At 54.0% G+C, this 21,161-nt stretch overlaps 1 protein-coding gene across 5 annotated transcripts; it reads left to right on the top strand.

Annotated features, from left to right (window-relative positions):
* Nucleotides 1-248: 248 nt before the first annotated feature.
* On the top strand, nt 249-21,077 carry FCSK (fucose kinase). 5 transcript variants are annotated; one of them, XM_082369790.1, is made up of 25 exons: nt 249-558; nt 1,381-1,546; nt 6,714-6,814; nt 7,170-7,321; nt 8,471-8,521; nt 9,481-9,606; nt 9,936-10,008; nt 10,412-10,509; nt 10,907-10,987; nt 11,474-11,593; nt 11,772-11,943; nt 12,359-12,471; nt 13,128-13,229; nt 13,351-13,521; nt 13,932-14,068; nt 14,772-15,142; nt 15,817-16,027; nt 16,202-16,368; nt 16,465-16,686; nt 17,003-17,146; nt 17,310-17,429; nt 19,029-19,216; nt 19,304-19,403; nt 19,917-20,140; nt 20,315-21,077. In XM_082369790.1, exons 3-25 carry the CDS (start codon nt 6,733-6,735, stop codon nt 20,399-20,401), a joined length of 3,312 nt encoding a protein of 1,103 aa, XP_082225916.1. In that variant the 5' UTR covers nt 249-558; nt 1,381-1,546; nt 6,714-6,732; the 3' UTR covers nt 20,402-21,077. The 5 variants fall into 5 exon arrangements, with proteins under 5 accessions (XP_082225916.1, XP_082225917.1, XP_082225918.1 ...); XM_082369791.1 differs by having other exon boundaries at nt 14,004-14,068; XM_082369792.1 differs by lacking the exon at nt 1,381-1,546 and having other exon boundaries at nt 417-558; nt 14,004-14,068.
* Nucleotides 21,078-21,161: the final 84 nt, after the last annotated feature.

A 21,161-nucleotide genomic window follows, 5' to 3' on the forward strand; every position in this document is an offset into this window, starting at 1 on the left:
AAACGAGTTTTGTCTTTACAACCCACTGGTTCCTCTGGGAGTTGTAGTTTTGCTGCCCAGCGGAGCCGCCTTCTCCCCTCACCTCCCTTCTCGAGGGGAAGAATCACTGCCCTTTAGGAAAGCGCTGCCCTGACCATCTCCGCGGGCCCAGGCGATAGCTCCGAGCTGGGCTTTTGAGGAGGACAAGCCAGGGCGGGCGGAGGGCTGAAACTACATTTCCCAGGGTGCGCCGCGAAGGCACGCACAGCCCCGCGTTAAAGATCCCGCTGTGCCGAGAACCGGCGGAGGCACGTATGTCAGACCGCGCGGATACCGGTACCGCACACCCAGTGTCCCGCGCCGTTTTTCCGCCTCCCGCCCACACTCTTGGACCCGCAAGACTGAGCCGGGCCACTGGCTGTCTGGTTCCTGATAGGGAAGAGCGTCGGGGAACTCTGCAGCCGCCCCCGGGCGCCCACTTCCTCCAAGGGGCGTTTGCGGGTCCTTCTACCCGTTGGCCTGGGTCTTTCTACAGGAGCTCCGGGACCTGGGGACGCCCGGGACAGGGACCACAGGCAGGTGGGCCTCTGGATGCTGGCGCTGGTGATTTTTCCTTTGAGGTCGCTTTTCCTGCCTCCGTTTACCCCATCGGGGCTCGTCATTATCCACAAATCTCAATTATATGACGTTTGTGTAATTTGCAATGTAATTTTACTCCCAATCACCTTTCTTCTGCCTTTTTTCGCTTCCCAGAAGACAAATCACATTCCTCCCTGGGGCTGCTTTTTCCCTTTAAAATGCAAAATCCCTGCCCCACTTCTCTTCAAAAAGCAAATATGAAGAGGCCTTACTATTTTATTCTGTCCCTGGCTCCCCTTCCCTATCCTAATATTAGGCAGCGTGTGGCTGAGGACATTAAGAACTATTTCAACTTGGCCTCAGTAGATAAAGTTCTGTTGGAAGTGTGCAGAATATTGGATAGAGGCCTGTATTATCTAAGATTTCTGTACAAATGTCAGGTATGACAGAGGGCAAAGACTCCAGGAGAGATGTCTTGTTTCTACAGGGTGGGTAAGAACAGGAATCTTGGAGTTGGATACACCTGACCTGCCTGTAAAAGCTGTATATGTCCTTGGGCAGGCTATTTCATCTCTTTACGCTACAATTTCCTTACAAATTACGTGGGTGTGGTAAAATTCAATTCATAGGGCTGTTGAGTGGGTCACATGAGCTGATACTTCAACGTGTCTTTGGCGTGGTGCCTGAAAAAGACTCTCCCTATGCTACCAGTACTGTTCCACCTTTTCTGTTCTCATAATACCCTTTAGTCTGATCGGGCAAGGCATGCCACTTAGCCTTGGTTGATTTTCCCAGGCCTTCCCTGATTTTTTTTTTCTACAGGAGCATCTTTGACCCAGAGAATATATCAGAGCCTTCACTCCAACTTGCTTCAGGGTCAAGTCGAATTCTTCTGTTGCTTTTCCTCACTGGAGAGAACTACCATTCATTGAGCTCCTGCTGTGTGCCACATATTTTTATGTTTTATTTAATGCAACCATCCTAGGAGGTTGGTATCTTTGGCCCCAGTTTTCAATTGGGGAACTGAGGCTCAGAGAGGTTAAGTAACCTGCTCAAGATCACACAGGAAGAGGGAGAGATGGGGACAGCCTCTGGGGGGTTGATTCCCAGCCCAGGACTATTCCTCTGCTCCAGTTTCTAGTAGAGTACAGTCCAGATTATGCCATCCTCCCTCCTCTGCCTGTGACCTGTCATCTGCTCATGACTCTCAGTCACTATGCCAAGACCAAGACTGGCCTCAGACCTTTGGACTCTCCTTGGGGCATTTCTTCCTTGCTCTCTTTTAACACCTTTGCTTGGGATCAAACATCATTGTCACCATCACCTGAGAGACCCAGGTCCCAGTCATGGATGCAGCATCAACTAGCATTTGTAAAGTGGACAGAATACTTACCTGGCAGTGGTGTTGTGAAGATGAAAAATCATAGTGTCTTAACTCTGGGTCTTAACTTCTAGTGGCTGTTACCATTAATGCCATCCCCATTTCATTGTCACCTTGTATTGGGCACTTCACATATATTTAGTACGTTGGTTCTTTTTTCTATCCTACAAAGTAGGTTCAGTGTAGGGGTTAAGAGAATGGACTCTGGAAAAAAGGTGTCTGGGTTCAAATTTGGCTCTACCACTTGCTAGCTGTGTGACCTTGGTCAAGTCACTTAATCTCTCTGTGCCTCAGTTTCTTCATCTTTAAGTATAAAGAAAGTACTTCCCAGACATTAATTTAGAGGTTCTTACAGTAATTTTTCCTTTGGCAGTCCCAAGAGGAAGATGATATACTCCCATGTTGGTTTAGGTCCTCAGAGAAGTAGAGAACAAGATGGGATTAGACTTGCAAGAGATTTATTGGGGGAGGGAAGAAGGGGAGGGAGCTGGAGGAAGCAGGGAGAGCTGTCAGTTTTCAGTTCTGCTTCCTGTAACAGCACCAGAAGGAAGAAGGGAGGTATGGGTAGAAGGCTCTCAGACTGCAGTGCAGTTCTAAGACAGTTTCTGTTGGGTTGATGGGGAGTTCTGGAGCCAAGGGTGCCTGTCAGAGGATCCCCATCTTTTTTTTTTTTTTTTTTTTTTAGATTTTTAGAAATTTCATGTAATGTCTGAAACATTTATATTAACATATTTCCATACAAATACAAATATAAGATTTTTAGAAATTTCATGTAATGTCTGAAACATTTATATTAACATATTTCCATACAAATAACCCAATGAAAGTTTAGTATTAGTTGTTTTGTTTGTTTTTTTATACTGCAGGTTCTTATTAGGCATCAGTTTTATACACATCAGTGTATACATGTCAATCCCAATCGCCCAATTCAGCACACCACCATCCCCACTCCACCGCAGTTTTCCCCCCTTGGTGTCCATATGTCCATTCTCTACATCTGTGTCTCAACTTCTGCCCTGCAAACTGGCTCATCTGTACCATTTTTCTAGGTTCCGCATACATGCATTAATATACGATATTTGTTTTTCTCTTTCTGACTTACTTCACTCTGTATGACAGTCTCTAGATCCATCCACGTCTCAACAAATGACTCAATTTCGTTCCTTTTTATGGCTGAGTAATATTCCATTGTATATATGTACCACAACTTCTTTATCCATTCGTCTGTTGATGGGCATTTAGGTTGCTTCCATGACCTGGCTATTGTAAATAGTGCTGCAATGAACATTCGGGTGCATGTGTCTTTTTGAATTACGGTTTTCTCTGGGTATATGCCCAGTAGTGGGATTGCTGGGTCATATGGTAATTCTATTTTTAGTTTTTTAAGGAACCTCCATATTGTTCTCCATAGTGGCTGTATCAATTTACATTCCCACCAACAGTGCAAGAGGGTTCCCTTTTCTCCACACCCTCTCCAGCATTTGTTGTTTGTAGATTTTCTGATGATGCCCATTCTAACAGGAGTGAGGTGATACCTCATTGTAGTTTTGATTTGCATTTCTCTAATAATTAGTGATGTTGAGCATCTTTTCATGTGCTTCGTGGCCGTCTGTATGTCTTCTTTGGAGAAATGTCTATTTAGGTCTTCTGCCCATTTTTGGATTGGGGTGTTTGTTTCTTTGATATTGAGCTGAATGAGCTGTTTATATATTTTGGAGATTAATCCTTTGTCCGTTGATTCATTTGCAAATATTTTCTCCCATTCTGAGGGTTGTCTTTTCGTCTTGTTTATGGTTTCCTTTGCTGTGCAAAAGCTTTGAAGTTTCATTAGGTCCCACTTGTTTATTTTTGTTTTTATTTCCATTACTCTAGGAGGTGGATCAAAAAAGATCTTGCTGTGATTTATGTCAAAGAGTGTTCTTCCTATGTTTTCCTCTAAGAGTTTTATAGTGTCCAGTCTTATATTTAGGTCTCTAATCCATTTTGAGTTTATTTTTGTGTATGGTGTTAGGGAGTATTCTAATTTCATTCTTTTACATGTAGCTGTCCAGTTTTCCCAGCACCACTTATTGAAGAGACTGTCTTTTCTCCATTGTATATCTTTGCCTCCTTTGTCATAGATTAGTTGACCATAGGTGCGTGGGTTAATCTCTGGGCTTTCTATCTTGTTCCATTGATCTATGTTTCTGTTTTTGTGCCAGTACCATATTGTCTTGATTACTGTAGCTTTGTAGTATAGTCTGAAGTCAGGGAGTCTGATTCCTCCAGCTCCATTTTTTTGCCTCAAGACTGCTTTGCCTATTCGGGGTCTTTTGTGTCTCCATACAAATTTTAAGATGATTTGTTCTAGCTCCGTAAAAAATGCCATTGGTAATTTGATAGGGATTGCATTGAATCTGTAGATTGCTTTGGGTAGTATACTCATTTTCACAATGTTGATTCTTCCAATCCAAGAACATGGTATATCTCTCCATCTGTTGGTATCATCTTTAATTTCTTTCATCAGTGTCTTATAGTTTTCTGCATACAGGTCTTTTGTCTCCCTAGGTAGGTTTATTCCTAGGTATTTTATTCTTTTTGTTGCAATGGTAAATGGGAGTGTTTCCATAATTTCTCTTTCAGATTTTTCATCATTAGTGTATAGGAATGCAAGAGATTTCTGTGCATTAATTTTGTATCCTGCAACTTTACCATATTCATTAATTAGCTCTAGCAGTTTTCTGGTGGCAGTTTTAGGATTCTCTATGTATAGTATCATGTCATCTGCAAACAGTGACAGTTTTACTTCTTCTTTTCCAATTTGTTTTCCTTTTATTTCTTTTTCTTCTCTGATTGCCGTGGCTAGGACTTCCAAAACTATGTTGAATAATAGTGGTGAGAGTGGACATCCTTGTCTCGTTCCTGATCTTAGAGGAAATGCTTTCAATTTTTCACCATTGAGAATGATGTTTGCTGTGGGTTTGTCATATATGGCCTTTATTATGTTGAGGTAGGTTCCCTCTATGCCCACTTTCTGGAGAGTTTTTATCAGAAATGGGTGTTGAATTTTGTCAAAAGCTTTTTCTGCATCTATTGAGATGATCATATGGTTTTTATGAGGATCCCCATCTTGTAGGAGTGGGTCTGTCTTCTTCATGTCATTGGTTGGTGGGAAGCATGGCCTCCGTGTGAACAAGATGGGGGCATCTATCCGTTACACTCCCTACCACAGGAGGCCAGAGAGGGTTAGGGGTGCCGAAGATCACACAGGGAGTTGGTGGCCCATGTGGAATCCCCAGCCACCCCCTTTACTGGGAAGGCCAGATGGGTAACCTGGGGAATGCCTTTGACCTCAGATGCCTGGCCAAGATCTCTAGCTCAGGTTTCCCCTCTGGATTTCCCTCCTGAGCTGAACAGGGAACAGAGCAATTTTTGTTAGTGGTGGAAGCTTTACCTGAAAGCTCATGGGAGTGTGGGTGTTGCTAAGTGGCAGTGTCTGTCAGCCTTAACCATAGGCTTGGTGGCAGCAGAGTCTGGCATAAGAAGAAACCATTACTGAGGTTCAGGTTTCCTGTTGGCTCTGGCTGGGGTGAGGGTTGACTGCAGATGGACGTGTGGTCAGGGCACCTCTGGGGTGGCATGCAGCTCACTCTACCGACCCTCCCCACACTGAGCTTTGGGGGCTGGAGGGAAGAGGTGGGGGTGGGCTGCTGCATGGGACAGCAACTGGGACCCTGCCAGAGGTAGACGCCAGCGCACGCCTAGAGACTCGTCCACAGAGGTCTTGGGGAGGCCAGGGCCTCTGCAGTCAGATAGGCTTCTTATCTGGTAGGAAAGGAGTGTTGGGGGGATAGGAGTGGGTGAAGCCATAGCTTTGGCTTCACCTTCCCCTCACTTGCTCAGAGTGCCCTGGAGGAAGATGGCTGACAGGTGGGGTTGCAGCCCCCTTCTGGCTTGGAGCCTCTGGGAGGGGAGTTCCCCTCTGAGGTCCCTGTAGTGGGTGCTGTTGGCATGCTGCTCTTGAACAAACTGGTGCCCCTCTCCCAGAGCTTCCCTCTTTTCCAGGGAATTGCCCTCAGCCTCAGGAGCCTAGAAGTTAGAGCCTCCCTCCCTGCAGCTCAGTGCCAATGATTGGATGATGAGGGGCCTGCGGTACCGAAAGGGCAGCCCCTTGTTTTAAGGTGGGACCCCCTGTCAACCCCACCCCACTCCCCTTACTTCCTCTCCTGAGGAAATGTCATGCACCCAGATTGATGAAGTCAAAGATAGACTCATCACATGACCCAGCAATCCCACACCTAGGTGTCCACCTGGAGAGACGAAGTCTTATGTTCACGCTAAATCTGCATGAATGTTTATAGCAGCTCTATTCATGATTACCAAAACCTGGAAGCAGCCCAGATGTCCTTTAGTGGGTGGGTGGAGAAACAGACTGTGCGATGTCTATGCGACGGAATACTGCTTGGCAAAAAAAGAGAAAGAACTATGGATATGCATAGCCAACTTGGATGAATCTCAGAGGCATTATGTTGAGTGAAAGAAGCCAATCTCAAAAGATTACATTCCAACTATAGCTTTGGAGAACAGATGGCTGGTTGTCAGGGGTGAGGGATGGAGGAGGGTGTGACTGTAAAGGGTTAGCATGTGGGAGCTTTTTTAGATGCAGATGGTGGTAGTAACCACAAGAATCTATACATGTATTAAAATTCATAAAACTACTTACAACCAAAAAAATCAATTTTAGGGTATGATAATTTTAAAAAATTCACATATACCCTTATCTCTGCCCTGGAAGCCCCTCAACTTTGGCCAGAATGGAGCAGCCGAAGGGGGTTGATTGGACGGTCATCATCCTGACATGCCAGTACAAGGACAGCGTCGAGGTCTTCCAGAGAGGTAGTTGACCCTCCCTCTCCACTCTGCCCCTAATGTGGAACCCTCTCCCCTTTCTTTGCCACATACGCCTACAGCCCCAGGAGCCGGGCAGACCCGGGTTCAAACCCAGATTCTGCTTCTTCCTAGCCACGTGACCTCAGACATAGGTCACTTCACTGAGGCTCGGTTTTCTCATCTGTGCAATGGGAGTAATTGTACTTACCTCACTGAGTTGGGAAAAGATCTAATGAGCTACTAGATGAAAAGCTGCTAAGTCAAAGAAGATTAAATAATGGCTGTCAGGAGGTTTGCTTGAGGTGCTTGGGACCAGGGTGGAGAGGCTGGGGCGCAGGTCCCAGTCATGTTCTGACCACAGAGCTGGAGATACGGCAGAAGCGAGAGCAGATCCCCACCAGGACGATGCTACTGGCCGTGGAAGACCCTGAGGTTCACGTGGGCAGTGGAGGAGCCACCCTCAACGCCCTGCTGGTGGCTGCTGAGCACCTGAGTGCCCGTGCAGGCTTCACTGTGAGTGCTCCTCAAGTGCCCCCCTGGGCACAGCAGGAATGGGGGCTTCAAACAGAGCCTTTCCAAGGTCCCCAGCTCTTCGGGCTCCACTTTCCTGCCCAGTTCAGGTTTGGCATCAGTTTTTGCATCTGTAGATTGAGCAGACTCATCCAGCTGAGGGCAGAAGGCAGGGGCAGCCTTTGTAGTGGTTTTAGAAAGTCAGAGCCAGTATCTCGGAGTTAGGCTTTCTGGCTTCCCTTGAGAAATCTCATCTTGCTACCCTGGACTCTCCTTCCCACATAGCAATGGTTTGCTGGAACTGAGGTGCAGTGGCCCCCAGTGCGTAGAGCGTGGGCCCACGTCCCACACACACCCAGCCACTTCACGAGGTCACCTTGCCTGCATGGCACCCTGGCACAGGCAGTGAGGGTGGTCACAGGCATGGACACGCTCTGGCAGTGGGGGTGGCACCCGCAAGGGAGGGGACCACTGTGTGGTTGCCATGAAGCTGACTTACTGTGAGTCACCCGCCAGCCAGCCCCACGTTCTTGCCTGCAGCCTTCCCTAAAAACAGGGGACAGGGGAGTGGCCCAACTGGAAGGCTGCTGTGCTTCCTTATCCAGGAGTGGCCAGGGCTGCCTTGTGCCTGCCTGTGGCCATTGGTCTTGATCTTGCTGGTTGCTCCTTTGGTTCCTTTTTTTTTTTTTTTTTTTTAATTTATTTTATTTATTTATTTTTGGCTGCGTTGGGTCTTCGTAGCTGCGCGCGGCCTTTCTCTAGTTGCAGCAGGCGGGGGCTACTCTTCGTTGGGCTGCGCGTGCTTCTCATTGCGGTGGCTTCTCTTGTTGCAGAGCACGGGCTCTAGGTGCATGGGCTTGTTGTGACGCACGGGCTCAGTAGTTGTGGCTCGCGGGCTCTAGAGCGCGGGCCCAGTAGTTGTGGTGCACGGGCTTAGTTGCTCTGTGGCATGTGGGATCTTCCCAGACCAGGGATCGAACCCGTGTCCCCCTTCATTGGCAGGCAGATTCTTAACCACTGTGCCACCAGGGAAGTCCCTCCTTTGGTTCTTGTGTGGACTTGTGCTGGGGGTCTCTCCCTGCACAAGAGGGTGCCATCCTCGGGTGCCATCTGCCCAGACCTCTGTGAACAGTGCTCTTCCACTTTTGATAGGTGGTCACATCGGATGTTCTGCACTCGGCCTGGATCCTCATCCTGCACATGGTCAGTAGAATGCTGGGCAAGGGCCGTGCAGAAGGATGGTCAATCCTCGGGGTTGGATGGGACTTTAGGGGTCTTCTACCTTTGTGTGCAGGTGTGCATTGTGCAAATCCTGAAGAATCAGAAACAGAATTAATCCAGGTGTCCAAAATAGGGAACCGGTTAAATATAAACAGCATATCCTCCTGGTGGAATATTAGACAATGATTAAAAGGTCCATTTAACTCTCTGCACTGACCTGTGCATTGACCAGCTCTGTGACCTGGGGCAAGTCACTTGACTGTTTCGAGGCCTCAGTTTCCTCATCAGTAACATGAGGATGGCAGCAGTTCCTACTTCATGTGGATGTGCTGAGATGACCCATCAAATGCTTAAATTGGGGCCTGGCCTGGCTCACTGTGAGCATCGGTGAATATATTTTCATTGTTCAGTGAAAAAGGCCAGCTGCACAAGTTTGTACAGAATGATCTCAGCCTTTTTAATTGGAAGTTTGATTGAGATCATTGTAGATCCACATTTAAGAAATATTCCAGAGGGAAGCCTCTGTAAACTTTGCCCAGATCTCGCCAATGGTCATATTTTCCAAAACTATAGTATAATTACAGCCAGGATATTGACATTGATATGGTTCCCAGTCTTTCTCCAGTTTGACTTGTACTCTTGTGTGTGTGTGTGAAGTTCTGTTGTCTCCGTCTTTTTCATTTTTGTAAAAAAAAAAAAAAAAAAAATAGCCTGCATGTGAGGTATATACAAAAGGGCGTAACATCAAAATGAGGGCAATGGTTATTATCCCTGAGGGGTTGTTTTTCTTTTTGTGTATCTGCATTTGCTCATTTTTTACCATAATCATGTAATTTAAAAAATCACACGAGAACACACTTTGTAAAAGTCCTCTGGCTTGATGGCTTTCTGCCCAGGCTCTCTGCCTCAAGCTCTTCTGCCTGTCCCTGCTCCCGCCCCAGGGCCGAGACTTCCCCTTCGATGACTGTGGCCGGGCCTTCACCTGCCTCCCTGTGGAGAACCCCCAGGCCCCTGTGGAGGCCGTGGTCTGCAACTTGGACTGCTTGCTGGACATCATGAGCCATCGGGTGAGACAGGCAGCTGCCATGGGGCCTTGTCCTGCCGCTTTCCTGCTGAGCCACCAGCCATAGTCTGTGCTGGCTCAGACGGGGGATGCCAGGAACAATGGCTTTGGGTGCCTGGAGTTAGTTAGAGCTTCAGGATGTTAGTGTTGGCCACACTGGGGGGAGGTGCGGCCTCAGGAAGCAGGCGGGAGGGCTGGCATCGGCACCATGGATATAGGGAGGCCCCTGTTACCTCAGCAGCCCGAGTCCCCCTGGAACAGGCTGAGGCTGTGCTGGGTGGGAGCAGAGGAAGGGCTGGGCCCGGCCATCAGCTTCGTCCTCTCTCCCCACAGCTGGGCCCAGGCTCCCCGCCAGGCGTGTGGGTTTGCAGCACCGACATGCTGCTGTCTGTTCCTCCAAACCCAGGTGAGCCTGAGAAGGCTTGGGACTGCCCTCCCTAGCCACAGCCAGCGTGGCTCTGCCTCTCCTCACCCACCCCGTCTCTGGGCCTGGCCGGCTGCCCTGTTCACGAGGGAAGCTCTAAGGTTTGAAGGATGGAGCTTAGACCAGGAGGCAGGGCTTCCCCTGCTGGGCCTGTCTGCCTGTCCGTAGAGTGGAGATACCCAGCCCTGCCCGCTTTGTCCCAAAGGGCTCTGTGGCCACACTTTGGGGGTGAGGTGTTGTCATTCTCCCAGGGGAATGTCCATTTGGCTTTGGAAACCGTATTTTCTTTAGAGGCGCCTGGAAGCCCCTGCCCTCTTCCTGGAAGGGACGCCCCCATTCCTTGGGCCGGGGTCCCTGGAGAGCCTCCTGACTCCCCCGCCTGCAGGGATCAGCTGGGACGGCTTCCGGGGAGCCAGAGCGATCGCCCTTCCGGGGAGCACGGCCTATGCCCGGAACCATGGTGTTTACCTCACTGACTCCCAGGTAGTGCCCCTGGGGCAGCAGCGTGGGCAGCTGAGCCATCCTGGGATGGCCTCCTGGTCCTGTGCTCTGGGCAGCCTCGCCCTGGACTTTCTGGCATGGTCTGGATCTGGAGGAGTTTCCCCCCATGGCAGCAGCCCTTGTGCTTAGTCTTTTGCCAAACATGAATTGCCCCTGATCCTGTGCCAGGCTCTGTGCCCAGGCTTGGGGCTGTGGAGACATTTGAAGCCTGCCCTCTGCTGTCAGGGTGGGGGAGGTCTCAGGCACTTGTATCCCCAGAAGTATGCTGGGGCCTGTCAGACTTGTGTCCTAGGTTTACATCTGGAGAACACCCTTGCGTGCCCTCTTTCGTAATCCTCTCTTGCTCCCTTCCCTAACTCTGTTTTCTGCTCCCATGTAGGGCTTCGTTTTGGACATTTATTACCAAGGCACCGAGGCAGAGATACAACGATGTGCCAGGCCTGACGGGCGGGTGCCACTGGTATGGCTGCCAGGGCAGAGCCCCACTCCTTCTGGGGAAGGCTAGAACCAGAATCTGAGGAAGATCTGGAACTGGTATTCAGGGGAGCGGGTGAAGCCAAAATCTGAGGAGGGGGTAGCCTTGGAATTCAGGGTCTTGTCCCAAATGAGAAAGGCTGGAACCAGACTCAGGGGATCCTTCTAGAATGAAGGACAAAGGTACGAGTGGTGGATAAGAGCCTGGGACTAGACTATAGGGAAGATGGAGAACTGGGATTGGGAGGAGACCTGAAAATTGAGGGGGTCCTAGAAGTTGCCTGCTGAGGGGCCCTTGGTGGAGCTGCCTCCATTAAGCCTGGAGTCTGGGCGCTGGAGTGGCCCAGAAGATGAATGATCCTGTCCGGTGTGGCAGTCAGCCTTGCTTGGCACATCTGCACATGCCCTCCCCAACTCAGGCACAAGGCTGGCCCCAGGGTCTCCCACCTGACCCTTGTGGGGGCCCCTCCAGGTTTCTGGGCTTGTCTTCTTCTCTGTGGAAACTGCTGAGCACCTCCTGGCCACCCATGTGAGCCCGCCTCTGGACGCCTGCACCTACATGGGCTTGGACTCCGGAGCCCGGCCTGTCCAGGTGACTGGGAGTGGGGACTGGCAGGTCCTGGCCTGGGCAAGAGGCACTGACACTGGCACCTGGCTGTGTGACCTCAGGCCAGTCCTTTCCCCTCTCTACGTCAGCGTCTCGTGAGATGGAACCGCCCCAGCTCAGCCTAGGTACCCACTAATAGCAGTGCTTCCCACCCTTGTCCCAGCTGTCTCTATTTTTTGACATCCTGCTCTGCATGGCCCGGAACGTGAGAAGGGAGGACTTCCTGGTGGGGCGGCCCCCAGAGATGGGGCAAGGTGATGTGGACATCGCGGGTTATCTGCATGGAGCCCGGGCTGAGCTGTGGAGGGAGCTTCGCGATCAGCCCCTCACAGTGGGTGGGTACTGCCTCTTGGCTCTCCGGGGTAGGGAGGCCATGGGAGTGAAGGCCCCCAGAATGAGGCTCCCACCCCACCTGCCTGGCCCCCAGGCTCCTGGACCAGGCAGGCCTAGTGAGTGCATGGACTGGACGATTACCCTCTCCCAGTTCAAAGTCCCCTGCTGAGGTGACTCTCCTCTTCTTCCTTTGTCCCTTTCCTGGGCTCCAGTCCTGGTCTTTCTACTTTCTAGCTGTGTGACTTTGGGCAGGTTGCTGAGCCTCTCTGGATCTCAGCTTCCCCATTGGCACAGCGGGCTCATTTCCATGCTTGCCCTCCCAGGCCCTGATGAAGATGTGTCTTCTGGTGGGAGGCCCAGCCTGGTGTCAGAGCTGCAACATGCAGGGTGTTGGGGTCAGTACTTGTATCTTTACAGCATATGTCCCTGACGGCAGCTACAACTACATGACCAACTCAGCCAGTGAGTTCCTGCACAGTCTCACATTCCCGGGGGCTCCTGGGGCCCAGGTCGTGCACTCCCAGGTGGAGGTAAGACCTGCCTGGAGGTAAGGCCAGCAGAGGGGCCTACGGGGTACCTGGAGACAGGTGGGAATGGGGGCTGCAGGGAGGGGAGCGAATAGCTCACGCTTGGGACAGATTATCTACGCGTGTAGGTGTTATTATCCCCATTTTGCACGTGAGTCACTGGAGGCTCAGAGAGGTTAAGTTACTTGCTTAAGACCACAGAGCCAGTAAGTGGCCAAGTCAGGATTCTACATCCAAGTCTGAGCGAGCAGCTAGAGAAGATTCCCCACCCCCCACCCTTTCTGAAGGGTCTGCTTGGGGATTCAGGCAAATTCATGGTGATGGGGCAGGTAGAGTTCAGAGGTGGCCCTCAGGGTGGCGGGGGTAGGGATAGCTGGACAGGTGGGAGAGGTTTTCTGGGGGAGCTGTCATCTGGTGGGACTTCCACTACTGGGTGCAGATTTGCTTTGGAGGAGAAGGCAGGGAGAGCGTGCCCCTGGGGGAGCAGCAGAAATCAAGATGGGATGGGAGTCAGCCTGAGGCTGGGGCCAGGGAGGTATCGAGAGGGATCTGGCTGGCCGACAGGCGCGGGGAGCAGCAGGAATTCTGGCCCTGGCTGTGGAGGAGAATTGGGGCAGCACCCGCCCTGGGCCCTCACAGCTTTCTCCCTGGCTTCACAGGAGCGGCAACTACTGGGGGCCGGGAGCTCTGTGGTCAGCTGCCTGCTGGAGGGCCCCGTCCAGCTGGGTCCTGGGAGTGTCCTGCAGCACTGCCACCTGCGGGTGAGGCCTGAGAGGGCAGGCAGAGGGAGGGCAAGGGTACGGGAGCCAGGGTCCTGTGTGTTTTGTGGGCGTGCTTGGGGTTCCCCTGCCCACGCAGGACGCCTGCCCGCTCCCCTGCCAGGGCCCCATTCACATCGGCACCGGCTGCTTCGTGAGTGGCCTGGACGTGGCCCAGTCCGAGGCACTGCACGGCTTGGAGCTGCACGACCTCGTCCTGCAGGGACACCATGTGCAGCTGCACGGCGCCCGCAGCCGGGCCTTCACCCTCGTTGGCCGTCTGGACAGCTGGGAAGTAGGTGCTCACCTACCTCCCCTCGCCCCCATTCTTTAGGCTTTGGGGAGCACCGGGGGTCCTAGCCCAGCTTCACTGCAGGGCTCTCTGAGCGCTCACCTGAGAGATAGGCAGTGAGGAGAGTGTAGCCAGTAGAGTCTCAACAGGCCTTTACCTCCCTCCTCAGCTGCTCTGACGCAGGCTGGGTGGGGATTCTTATCCCCATTTTTCAGGCCGGAGACTGAGGTTCAGAGAGGGAGGTGACCCGCCTTGGGCTGCAGAGCCAGTTATGGAGGGTCAGGCCTACAGCCAGGATTCTGCTCCAGGTTCCAGGCACCCGGGCTGGAATGTGGAAGCTCCAGGACTTGACGCTGTTTCAGAACTTGCTTGCCTAAGTGCCCCTGTCTCTTTTCCTGTCCCCTCTTGAGCAGATCCTGGCCTTATTGCCCTTAACCCCTTCCTGTGGCCCCTGCAGCCCTGACTGCTTCCTTCTCTTCCCCCAGAGACAGGGGACAGGAACGTATCTCAACATGTCTTGGAGTCAGTTCTTCCAGAAGACAGGCATTCGGTAGGGTTGGTGGCCCCACGGGCCTCTGTGGGCCTCGGCAGCCAGGGTGGTAGCTGCTTGGAGGCTCATCCTGCTCCTGCCCCACCCCCCACCATCCCTGCGGTCTGGGGTATTTTTTTTTTTTTTATTTCATTTATATTTGGCTGCGTTAAGTCTTCATTGCTGCGGGCGGGCTTTCTCTAGTTGTGGCAAGCAGGTGCTACTCTCCGTTGCGTTGCACGGGCTTCTCATTGCAGTGGCTTCTCTTGTTGCAGAGCACGGGCTCTAGGTGTGCGGGCTTCAGTAGTTGCAGCACGCAGGCTCAGTAGTTGTGGCTCGCGGGCTTAGTTGCTCCACGGCATGTGGGATCTTCCTGGACCAGGGCTCAAACCCGTGTGCCCTGTACTGGCAGGCGGATTCCTAACCACTGCGCCACCAGGGTAGTCCCCTGGGGTAGTTTTGAGCAGCCTGATTTGCCCTAGCATCTTCTCCCTGGGCAACTCCAAATTCCTGGCCGTGCTCAGGCTTTGGGATTTTGTTCAATGGCCTGGGAAAGGAGGCAGGGCAGCTGGGCCTCCCTCCCTGAATTGCCTGCTTGTGCTGCCTCTGGAGTTCGTCCTGTCCCCATGAATGAGCCAACCCCCAGCTGACAGGTGGTCAGGGCTTGGTGACCAGGCAGGAGCACTTGCTTCCCTCCTGCTCATGTGTCTTCTCCCCACATCAGGGACTGGGACCTGTGGGACCCAGACATGCCCCCCATTGAGCGCTGCCTTCTCAGTGCCCGTCTCTTTCCCGTGCTCCACCCCTCGAGGGCTCTGGGGCCCCAGGACATGCTGTGGATGCTGGACCCCCAGGAGGATGGGGGCAAGGCCCTGCGGGCTTGGCGAGCGTCCTGGCGTCTGTCCTGGGAGCAGCTGCAGCCGCGCCTGGACCGGGCTGCCACACTGGCCTCCCGCCGGCACCTGTTCTTCCGCCAGGCCCTGCATAAGGCGCGGCACGTGCTGGAGGCCCGGCAGGACCTCAGCCTGCGCCCGCTGATCCGGGCTGCTGTGCACGAGGGCTGTCCTGGGCCCCTGATGGCCACCCTGGACCAGGGTGAGTGTGCTGGGCACCTATGCTGGGAAGCCAGACCCAGCATCACCTGCCCTGTCTGCCCTCTAGGTCCTCAACCTGAGGGTACTAGGGAGTCTTGAGACTTTAAAGCAGGGGAAAGACGCAAATGGACTTAACTTTTAGGTTTCTGGGAAGTCCATCCCTGTTAGTGGGGAGTTTGGTGAGCGGCGGAGGCCTGGGGGTGAGGCTCTGGGTCCTGTGAGCATCGGCAAAGCCTGCACGTTCTGTGCGGGGGGCTGGATGTGGGTGAAGAGCTCCAGCACAGCCCCAGGGGGATGTGGCCCGCCCTGCGTGGGACCCAGGCATTCTGGCTGGGGACTCAGCCTTAGCCTCACAGGGACTGCCTCATTCTCCATTTCAGTTATTCACTCATGGCCACACAGCTGGTTGGTGGGGGGCTGAGACTGAACCCAGGTGGTTTGCCCCCCAAGCCTGAGCTCTTACTCATTAAGGGCATCCTGGGTGGGGGCTGCAGAGGCATATCTGGGCTGGGGCTGGTGGGATGAGAACTTTGCCAGGCAGAAGAGGGGAGCATTCCCAGGCAAGGATACATCTTGGGCAAAAGTGAAGAGGTGTGAGGAGTCTGGGGTGCCTGAGGGCAGGGGGCATTGAGGGCGGGCCTCCTCCCCAGCTGCTCCTGACTCCTGGTCCCTCAGTGGCAGCTGGTGGGGGAGACCCTGGCGTGGCAGCCCGGGCACTGGCCTGTGTGGCGGATGTCCTGGGCTGCATGGCAGAGGGCCAAGGAGGCTTACGGAGTGGGCCAGCTGCCAACCCTGAGTGGGTGCGGCCCTTCTCGTACCTGGAGTGTGGAGACCTGGCGCGGGGCGTGGAGGCGCTCGCCGAGGAGCGGGACAAGTGGCTGAGCAGGTGGGTGCTAATGATGTCAGAACCCTTGGAGAAGCCTCCTGCCGTCCTTGGAGGTGGAAACCCAGAGAGAGGCGGAGTGTCCTCAGGTCACCTAGGGCAGTCGGTCCCCAAACCCAAGCAGCCCGCCCCCAGCTTGGGGCTCCATGCCACCATCTCTCCCTTCCCTCCTGGCAGACCAGCCTTACTAGTACGAGCTGCCCGCCACTACGAGGGGGCTGGGCAGATCCTGATCCGCCAGGCTGTGATGTCAGCCCAGCACTTTGTCTCCTCGGTGCCGGTAGAGCTGCCAGCACCCGGGCAGTGGGTGGTGGCTGAGTGCCCGGCTCGAGTGGACTTCTCTGGTGAGCCCCTGGGGGGGGGGTTAGGGGTGAGGGGAGCCACCCCGGAACTGAGCTGGCAGCCCCTGTGACCAGCTTGGTCTCGTTCAATTGCCACAGGGGGCTGGAGTGACACGCCACCCCTTGCCTATGAGCTTGGTGGGGCAGTGCTGGGCCTGGCTGTGCGACTGAATGGCCGCCGGCCCATTGGGGCCAGGGCTCGCCGCATCCCAGAGCCCGAGCTGTGGCTGGCGGTGGGACCTCGGCAGGACAAGATGGCCACGAAGATAGTATGCGGGAGCCTGGATGACCTGCAGGATTACTGCCAGCCCCATGCCCCAGGTCAGGGCACCTGTGATTTGTGCAGGTGGGGATGGCACACCTAGCCAGCTGGGGGATGGGGGCAGAACCCGAGAGACCCTGCAGGCCATGGGTGCCTGGCCTGAGGGTGAGCCAGTCTGGTGGAGGAGCCTTCATGTTACCCTGCCCAGGCACAGGAGGTAGAGCTGGCACATTTGCTGGTGTTATGGAGCCCAGAGGAACTTTTGTGGCTTGGGGATGGGGTCTGCGCCGAGCCCCGGGCCAGGCTGAGATGGGTGGGGTTTCTGTTTCCACCCCTGAAGACCAAACTCCTTGCCGGATGCTGCTCACTCCACAGGGGCGCTGTTGAAGGCGGCCTTCATCTGTGCGGGCATCGTGAGCGTCCACTCCAAGCTCTCGCTGAGTGAGCAGCTGCTGTGTGCCTTTGGGGGCGGCTTTGAGCTGCATACCTGGTCTGAGCTGCCCCATGGCTCTGGCCTTGGTGAGCAGGCCCTGTCTCCCTGCTGCTCACCGACTCCGTTCCCCCTTTCAGCTTTGCCTCCAATCCTCTCCCCAGCCTCTGCCCAGTGGAGAGGGAGGGGGCGGGGCAGGATTGGGCTGGGCAGAGCCGTGTCATGGCTGGTGCTCTCCTCCGTGCCCTGCAGGCACCAGCAGCATCCTGGCGGGGGCTGCCCTGGCCGCCTTGCAGCGGGCCGCAGGCCGGGCGGTGGGCACGGAGGCCCTGATCCACGCGGTGCTGCATCTGGAGCAGCTACTTACCACAGGTACGGACTGCCCCAGGGCAGAAGGGAGGTCGCGGGAACTTTTTCAGGGCCCCCAGGGGCTTCCCTGGACGTGCAGACAGCCACGGAACTGTGCTGCTCCTTACAAGGGTTAGAGCTTCCCTCTCACCACTCTGACACTCTCTCTCTGGTGCTTTTCAAAATGAAATATTTCTACCTCAAAGGGCTTGATGTAGGAGCACCTACTAAGTGTTAGAGTCTGTGCTGCACCTTTCATGTGTGTTAGGTATTCCTCATGTCTCTGTTCCTACCCAGGGCTGTCCCTCAGGGCAGGGCTGGGTTTGGATTAGGGGACAGGACCTTCAGCCTGTTCTTCAGCACCGTGCCTCCCCCTTGGGCGAGGGCCACTTGTGCCTCGCTTCCCCCACCACATGATGGGGTACCCAGTGCCTGGCTGTGATCATACGGAATGTCACTAGCACCACGCTTCTCCTACTCATCACTGTGGCCCCTTAGCATCCATGCACAATGGAGAGCAGCCAGAGGTTTGTCTGGCTCTAGGGTGCTCTGGTCACCTCAGGATGCCAGGCCTCATCTTCAGCATGACTGTGGGAGGGAAACTGCCACAGAGATGTATAGATGCCTGATTATGGTATCTTCTCTGGCCACTTTGTAGCCTAGCTCCCTCCTTTCATTGTAATGACTCACATCCCATAATAGGTAGTCATTAGCAAAAGGGGCAGATGGGGAAGCTTTTTTAGTTTTCTTTTGAGGTACACTGTTCATATCTCTCATTTGGTCAAATGACAACTATTTATCGAACACCCGCTCTGTATTGGGCCCTGGGGATAAAGTGAGCAAAAACAGCATCCCTGCCATCAGAAGTCTTACGGTCTATTGGAGACAAACATGGATCAATAACCACTCCAGTAAATGTATAATTACAAGCTATGCTACGTGCTCTGAAGGAGAGGGGTGCGATTAAGGAGTTCTTGACATTCCAGGCCTGACACTAACCACATTTTGGCTGTAAAGTTCCAGATGCCTCCTGCCATTTGCATTTTATACTCGAAATCCTTGCAGGCCCTTCTCCAAATATCAAAGGCCTATCCCAGAATCATCTCAAGTTTTGACATTTTTATATAGCTGCAAGAAGAAAAGAGATCCATACCTTTCATTAGTAAAGCAAAATGTGAACAAGCTATTTTAAGTTTGATAAGAGATGCTGAGGAGCTTATTTCCACCATCAACACCCTTTATCAGGCAAGCCAGGGTGCAGGGACTGTTAGGCTGTAGGGAAAGTCCTATGTCATCCCTCCTCAGGGGGAAAGGTTAGCGTAAGGTCTTAATCCTTTGATGTGGTTTACCCCAATTCCAAGTACACATTAGGTCTGCAACAAAACTCAGGCCTTGTGCATTCTAAGCTTGGCTCCAGAATGAAGCCCCTTCCATTGCTGGGCTCAACTTGCTCCCAGGGCGGGGGCAGAAGCTGCACAGCTCACCTGGCCCAGCTGAAATTGCGGGGGGGACGCTGTCTTCCCACGCTCGTCCCTGCCAGGGATGCAAGGCCAGGAGCCTGTACTGGGAGAGGGAAGCTGGGCCAGATAGGCTCCAACAGTGACGGGGCCCGGGCTCTCGCAGGAGGTGGCTGGCAGGACCAAGTGGGTGGCCTAATGCCTGGCATCAAGGTGGGGCGCTCCCGGGCTCAGCTGCCACTGAAGGTGGAGGTGGAAGAGATCACTGTGCCTGTGGGCTTTGTCCAGAAGCTCAATGACCACCTGCTCCTGGTGTACACTGGCAAGACCCGCCTGGCCCGGAATCTGCTGCAGGTGAGCCCTGGCCCCAGAAGAAGGGAGGGACGCGAGACTGGCTCAGCTAGGCTGAGCCTCACCGCACCCCTCCTGCCCCATCTGTAGGACGTGCTGAGGAGCTGGTATGCCCGGCTGCCTGCCGTTGTACAGAATGCCCACAACCTGGTGCGGCACACCGAGGAGTGCGCTGAAGCCTTCCGCCAAGGTAAGGCGCTTCTTCCCCGGAGCTCAGGCACCAGGAGTGAGTGCCTGTTGCCTGTGGGTCTGAGGCCGGGGGCCTTTGCAGACTTGGCACCGTCCCTAGGTACGAAGCCTCTGTCCTCTGCAGGGTCCCACACTTAGGTGGGCGTCACATCTCAGGACAACACCTGCATCCTGGGGAAGGCCTCCAGCCGCCCCTGCCAGGAAGCGGATGGGGGAAGAGGCTTGGCTGCATAGCCGAGTTCCGGGGAGTCAGGGCTGATGAGGGGCTGATGAGGGCTACACGGTTCAGCGAACACCGTGCCGGGTACCACGCCAGCTGCCCTGTGCTCGTTAGTCCTCAGACAACCCCGTGAGGTGGGCTTCGTCACTCCTGTTTCCAGCCAGTACCGAACCCAGGTTCTTAACTATGACACTGGTTAAGCAGTGCCTCTTGGCACCCCATCCAGTCTACAGATGGGCACTGAGTGAATATCCTGGCTCAGGCACACAACTCCCCTCTCTGCCCCCACCCCAGGGAGCCTGCCTCTGCTGGGCCACTGCCTGACATCATACTGGGAGCAGAAGAAGCTCATGGCCCCAGGCTGTGAGCCCTTGGCTGTGCGGCGTATGATGGCTGTCCTGGCCCCCCACGTGCATGGCCAGAGCCTGGCAGGGGCAGGTGGCGGGGGCTTTCTCTATCTATTGACCAAGGAGCCACGGCAAAAGGAAGCTCTGGAGGCTGTGCTGGCCAAGACTGAGGTATGGTGTGGTCGGGGTATGGTATCTGGCGTGGGACAGGAGCCCTCCCTGTGGCCCACCAGCTAACCAGCGGCTACAGCTGTAAGCCCCCTTGGCCCTGCAGCCACAGTCCAGCCTCCCAAAAGCCTAAAACCCACCCAGAACCCTCTAAGCACCTCTGTCCTTTGCTCCTAGGGCCTCGGTAACTACAGCATCCACCTGGTAGAAGTGGACACTCAGGGCCTGAGCCTGCAGCTGCTGGGGACTGAGACCTCAGCCTGAGGCCCCTTCTCATGAGGCTTGTCCCTCTGCAAGAGGAGAAAGCCTGGAGCTATAGCAGGCCCTCCCTTCCTTCCCCCTTGGGAGCACTCAGTCTTCTACTCTCCACCCACTTCGTGAATCTGCTTCCAAAGGAAGCCAACCTGAGCTCAGGCCCAGCCCTTTCTAAAAGTTGGTGAAGCACAGACGGTGCTTGGGAACAGGACTGTGACCTCCTGGTTGACAGTGGCCTAGGCTTGGTGTCTGGACATAGGAAGGTCCTAAGTTCAGTGTCCCCTGTGACCTTTACAAATCTGATGGCCCAGCTTGGGCCTTGGCCTTCTCACTCTCCATGAGGGCCTGGAAGAAGGGGATGACAACTAGACTTGGCAGATGGCTGGGGTCCCTTGGTAAGGCCGACCCTGAAGAGGCCCTTTGAGGCATTTCCTGTGGCCTTCCTTAGAGGTCAGGCTTTTGCCTGAGTAGAGACTTGCTGTTCCACACTCACTCCCAAGCTGACTTAATGGGGGAGTGGGAACAGGGATGAGGGTCCACACTCGTGTCTGTGGCGGAGAGCCAGTGCAGTCCTGCAGCAAGTCACTGCTAATCGTGGCCTTAACCAGCAACTCTGCCATGTGCCTGTGGGCCGTGAGTTCTCAGGACTGCAGTCTTCTTGGAATAAACTCACTCTGCTCTTCAAGGTTGTCCTCATAAAGATCTTTTTTGTTCCTGCTGGGGGAATTTCCACTTCCCCCGGCACTGTGGGAAACTGCCCCTGGGATGA

Source organism: Balaenoptera borealis, assembly GCF_965194805.1.
Source record: "Balaenoptera borealis genome assembly, chromosome: 19".
Taxonomy (NCBI): domain Eukaryota; kingdom Metazoa; phylum Chordata; class Mammalia; order Artiodactyla; family Balaenopteridae; genus Balaenoptera; species Balaenoptera borealis.